Source organism: Mustela putorius, unplaced genomic scaffold (assembly GCF_011764305.1).
Source record: "Mustela putorius furo isolate JIRA1106 unplaced genomic scaffold, ASM1176430v1.1 tig00003834_pilon_pilon_pilon, whole genome shotgun sequence".
Classification (NCBI taxonomy): domain Eukaryota; kingdom Metazoa; phylum Chordata; class Mammalia; order Carnivora; family Mustelidae; genus Mustela; species Mustela putorius.
The window spans coordinates 18,987,106-18,993,286 of NW_025421987.1; the positions used below are offsets into that span (position 1 = coordinate 18,987,106).

The following is a 6,181-nucleotide window of genomic DNA, read 5'->3' on the forward strand; positions in this document are numbered from 1 at the left end:
GAATATCGAAGGAAACTTTGGCTTCTATTCTTTATCTGGAACTATCTTAGTTGCCCTTTACAAATGGACATGTTTTGACATAAATAATGTAGATTTATAATTCCTTCTCAATTGCACACAGCACAACTACTCATTTTCTGGGTAGCAGGTATTTAAATTTCTTCTGCCATTCAATTCGCTTAGAAGCAAGCCATCAGCACCAGCTTTCAAAGAATATCAGAAAATAAAAATTAAATTTAGTACTGGTAACCAAACACAAGTAGAATACTAGATATGCTGTACCTCTAGGTTTCATTATACACACACACACACACACACTTCACAGGAAGTACTTAATATAATAATATTAAGTATTTTAAAGTATTGTTTTATCAGTTCCAACAAATGAAACATAAGCACATTAAGATAAAAATAAGTAATATGAGGGTACAGTAATAAAGCTTCAGATTTCTGTCCTCTCCATCTTTTCCTAAGATACAGGTAGCTGCTAAAGAATTATTTTAAAAAGAGGGGCAGCTGGGTGGCTCAGTCAGTTAGGCATCTACCTTCAGCTCAGGTCATGATCAAGCCCTGAGTTGGGCTCCCTGCTCACCAAGAGTCTGCTTCTCCATCTGCCTGCTGTTCCATCTGCTGTTCTCTCTCTGTGTCAAATAAATAAATAAAACTATTTTTTTAAAAAAGTTATTTAAAAAGAGAGAAAGACTGATGCAGAAAATAAATACATAAAAAATACTATCTTATAAAAAAGATTAATCCTATTATACTCCAATTGCTGTTTGACTTATAATTAAGCAATAGCATGAACTGAAGCAAAACTTATAAGCCATGTTTGAGGTATCCTCTTTCAGGTTACATGGTCCTTACAATGGTGACTTGTAAAGAAGAATAATTTCCATTTCAGAGTGAGTGCCATTATAAGCTCTCCATGCTGGCAAGTTCACCTTGTTAAGTGAGTTACTTGGTCATATATGTCACTGTATTAACGGGCAGTGTTTTATGACTATTTGATTCCAACTAATTTTATTTCATCTTTTTAAACCAAATTATCTACTTATATCCACAAAGACTACTAAACACTCTGGCATTTTCTTAATTTCATAAAATGATCATAGAAAGCTAGGGATATTTTTAAAATATTTTATTTTTGTTTATTTCTCTTTTTATAATCTTTATATTCTGACATTAAATACATTAAAAATTCCTCTAGTCTCCAAGAGCTCAATGATAATGTCCTCAATGTAACTTTGAATTAAGTATGAAATTGTTTATGATTTTGAATACTGCCTTTAATATGGTACTTTCTTTAATTACATTATATAAAGCATAAATAGATATTAATGTCATGTGCTATTAAACTTTATCTCCATAGATGAAGGGAAAACCATAGCTAGGAATAATATAGTTTTTTGTTATGTTTTGTTTTTTAAAAATTTTATTTATTTATTTGACAGAGAGCGATCACAAGTACGCAGAGCAGCAGGCAGAGAGAGAGAAGGGGAAGTAGGCTCCCCCCACTCCATGTGAGGCTCGAGCCCAGGACCCTGATATCATGACCTAAGGCTGAGGCTTAACCCACTGAGCCATGCAGGCGCCCCAGAATAATATAGTTTTTAAATGCGATTCTATAATGGTACAGATTTTACTGAGTAATAGGTTAAGTTTACTCATAAAAAATTATTTTATTTGAGCTATATTTTAAGAAATGTTTTGAAAGTTATTGTTACTGTTCTCATCAGAATTTAATTAAATGAAAGGAAAAAGAAAATCTATAATCTAAACTCCCATTTTTTAATCCATAGAATATTCTGGGAAACATACATATATACTTTTAAAAATTCATTCTGAAAGGGAGAGAAAAAATTTTAAAGACTTCTCTGAACTGATTTTCTCCTCCTTTGTTACAGGTATCCATTTTTTCAGCTATATTAATCTTTTAAAACAAACAAAAAAATGGATTTCTTAAACTCATCTGATCAAAACTTGACCTCAGAAGAACTGTTAAACAGAATGCCATCCAAAATTCTGGTGTCCCTCACTCTCTCCGGGCTGGCACTGATGACAACGACCATCAACTCCCTTGTGATTGCGGCAATTATTGTGACCCGGAAGTTGCACCACCCAGCCAACTATTTAATTTGCTCGCTTGCAGTCACAGATTTTCTTGTAGCTGTCCTGGTGATGCCTTTCAGCATCGTGTATATTGTGAGAGAGAGCTGGATTATGGGGCAAGTGGTCTGTGACATCTGGCTGAGCGTTGACATCACGTGCTGCACGTGTTCCATCTTACATCTCTCTGCTATAGCTTTGGATCGGTATCGGGCAATCACAGATGCTGTGGAGTACTCCAGGAAAAGGACTCCCAAGCATGCTGGCATTATGATTACAGTTGTTTGGATTATATCCATTTTTATCTCTATGCCTCCTTTATTCTGGAGGCACCAAGGAACTAGCCGAGATGATGAGTGCATCATCAAACACGACCACATTGTTTCCACAATTTATTCAACATTTGGAGCTTTCTACATCCCATTAACATTGATTTTGATCCTCTACTACAAAATATATAAAGCAGCAAAAACGTTATACCACAAGAGACAAGCAAGTAGGATTGCCAAGGAGGAGGTGAATGGCCAAGTCCTTTTGGGGAGTGGTGAGAAAAGCACTAGACTAGTCTCCACTCCCTACACAGAAAAATCTTTATCTGATCCATCAACAGACTTTGATAAAATTCATAACACGGTGAAAAGCCCCAGGTCTGAATTCAAGCACGAGAAATCTTGGAGAAGGCAAAAGATCTCAGGCACAAGAGAACGCAAAGCAGCCACTACCCTAGGATTAATCTTGGGTGCATTTGTGATATGTTGGCTGCCTTTCTTTGTTAAAGAATTGGTTGTTAATGTCTGTGAAAAGTGTAAAATTTCTGAAGAAATGTCAAATTTTTTGACATGGCTTGGATATCTCAATTCCCTTATAAATCCACTGATTTATACAATCTTTAATGAAGACTTCAAGAAAGCATTCCAAAAGCTAGTACGATGCCGATGTTAAAGAAAGTTTATCATTAAAAGGCTGGGGATTTCTTGAGGGGAAGTAACGAAATGGATGCCGAATAATAAAGCATTTAAACTTTTAGAAGGAAATAAATTAAAACTGCTAAAATTATAAGAACATAATTTATATTTAACAGCAACAAGACTATAAACTTACTGAGTAAAAGATGTTTCTTTGACCATCATTCTAGAGTACTCAAATGAAAAGATAATTTATTGTTTATAAACAATAATTTCCCTATGCAATTGTCCCTAACAGGCTAACTGGAAATATATATTATAATAGTTATTATTAATAACAGTGACTTTCCAGGTTTATGGCTTATAATAATTACAGAAAAGTGTTCACTTCACAATATCTGTAATTTCTATATAATCCTATGGTTTTATTATATGATTCTATTATTTTATAGAAAAGATAATTCACCACAAAGCACACATTTCTCCTACCTAACCACTGTCCCCTCTTCATCTTACCCTGGGAAAAAACAAGAAGGGGAAGGAGCAAACAAGGCATCTTGGGGTGTCTGGCTGGCTCAATCAGGAGATCATATGACTCTTGAGCTCAGGGTTGAGTTTGAACACCACGTTGTGTATAATGATTACTTAAAAATAAAATCTTTAAACAAAACAAGACAAACAAACAAACAAAACCAAGGACTCCTAATATGACTGGAGGAAATGTCAAAGTCAGAGATTGATACTGTCTTAGTATTTATATAATAAAGAGTATTCATAAAGTTGAGTTGGGCTTTGCCAGATAATTCTGAATACAGAACTTGTACACATTTGACATATTCTTTTTGTTCAAAACGAATTCCTAGGATAATATTTTTTAACCATGTATTACCAACATATGAAATCAAAACCTTAGCCTAATAAGAGTAATTCAAAAAGGGTACAGGGGAGGTGTTCTAATTGCCCCATGTTTATTTAGGAATCACATTTAAGGCACTAAGTGCCCTAGGTTACTCACCATAGTTACTATATTCCTAATGTGTTTTTTAAAATACAAAATAGATTTCGTTTCTGTTAATATTAACAACCTCAGTTGCTAAATAAAATGTCAGTGGTACTTGGTACTGCAGCTGTTCCATATCTACAATTTAAAAATTATAACCGTTAAAAAAAACAAAAAATAATAAATAAATAATCCCTTTTATTAGAGGGAATGTTACAGGAGTTCTTAGAACTGCCCACTGACTTCCAAAACATCTCTCGTTTTTCAATTGGTAGAAATCGACAGGCAAAGATTCATATTATGTTAATTATAAATATATTTTTTAAACATCTCCCAGTCAGTTAGCCAAAGCTATGCCATAAGTTTCTCTATTTATTCTCTTTCTTATAGAAGAATTTAAAAATAAAATAACCATGCTTCAGAGATCTCATTCCATTTGAACCAGCAAGTTGATAGGCTGCCTTCTGGAAGGCATACACCATCAACCAAGATCATTTGAAAAACAATACATTCTTTTTTTTTAAGGTACACTTTTATGTGTATTTTAAATATTGTTTCCTGGTCAGATACTTAAGAATACATCAATTTTTGTGTATATCTATGACACATTACTCTCAATCTAACAAATATTTACAGTTCTCATTCTGTGTAGGGCATTGAGATACAGAAAATAATGAAACGCAGTTACTTCCCTTAACACATTTACAATTTAAAAGGTGAAACACACTGGGCACCTGGCTGGGTAGATCATACAACTCTTGATCTTGGGGTCATGCATTCAACCCCACATAGAGCTTACTTTAAAAAATAAGAAGATGAAACAAAGAAACAAATGAACATTATAACAGAAAAGAAAAAACAAAGCTCTGGCATGGAAGTTGTGTGCATAATTATGATGATTCAAAGGAAAAGTTGATCACATCTGGTTGAGAAAAATCAGCAAAATTTCATAAAGAATGTATCTAAAATAGATAATAAATGGCATTTGGCTAAGAGAAATGGAAAAGCATACTCCAGGTGGCGGCAACATCAGGAGTGAATCCTGCCAGCATTTCGTGGGTCTTGTTCATGAAATAGCAAGGAATTTGGCAGCTCCTTAGGACAAAAGAAGAGATGAAAAGAGAAATTGGCCATTATTGTCACTGACTTTGAGTATCAGAAAAGGAAGTTTACGGTCAATTTGGCTGTCTGTCAATGAGTGGTCGCTGATGTTTTTAGTAGAAATATTACAAGTTTAGGTTAATTCTAAAAAAATATGTATGTTTTAATGGATTTGAGCAGAGAGGGTACAGGTGACAGCGACTTCTTGTTAGAAAGCATATCAGTAATCCACATAAGAGGTGAAGTTCTGAACTTGATTCTGGCCATGGGAACATAAATAAAAACACAGAAGAGAGACAGTAGGGAAAAAGAATCTATAGAATACAGCAAGGACGCTAACAAGCAGATAAATGCAGAGACACTGAGATAACTTGCTCTCAACTAAAATGAGCTCAAGAGGGGCACCTGGGTGGCTCAGTGGGTTAAAGCCTCTGCCTTCGGCTCAGGTCATGATCCCAGGGTCCTGGGATCGAGCCCCGCATCGGGCTCTCTGCTCCGCAGAGAGCCTGCTTCCTCCTCTCTCTCTCTCTCTGCCTACTTGTGATCTCTGTCTGTCAAATAAATAAATAAAATCTTTAAAAAAAAAAAAATGAGCTCAAGAGAAGGAGCCTGTTGGTGAAATGGTGCCTTGAGTTAAACATTTAAAGTTAAATGTTAAACACTTAAAGACTTGGGAGAGCTCACAGGCATGGCTGAGCAGGTCTGGCCCAAGTGAAAATGACTCAGTTTATCTGCGACTACTGGCCACTTCTTTCATCTTCCTTTCTTCTATCTCCTTATGCTGTGCTGACAGTCCAAAGCCTACTCTAGTCCCTACCATTTTCTGCTTGTTCTTCTTGCCGCTTCTCACTAAAACTTGATTGTGATTTATTCATTCAAAGACCTTGCTAAGTCAGAAATAATCTATTCAAGTAATTTATTTACACCCACCTCAGAAATTTATTTAGGTATATGGGAGAGCTCTAAAAGACACACAACCCATCCACCAGAAAGAGCAAATCTCATGCAGGTGAGGCTCACCCGAATATACATACTACCTTCTCCTCGGATCTGGATGAAGCCTCAAATC

The 6,181-nt window shown here is 35.3% G+C and overlaps 1 protein-coding gene across 1 annotated transcript; it reads left to right on the forward strand.

The window, feature by feature from the left end:
• The first annotated feature begins 1,918 nt into the window (after positions 1–1,918).
• On the forward strand, positions 1,919–5,569 carry HTR1F (5-hydroxytryptamine receptor 1F). Its single transcript, XM_013048682.2, has one exon. The coding sequence runs from the start codon at positions 1,951–1,953 to the stop codon at positions 3,046–3,048; it is 1,098 nt and encodes a 365-aa protein (XP_012904136.1). The 5' UTR covers positions 1,919–1,950; the 3' UTR covers positions 3,049–5,569.
• The last annotated feature ends 612 nt before the right edge of the window (positions 5,570–6,181 follow it).

Coding starts and splice junctions, on each gene's coding strand:
- HTR1F (XM_013048682.2), top strand. CDS start 1,951: ATGGATTTCTTAAACTCATCTGATCAAAACTTGACCTCAGAAGAACTG.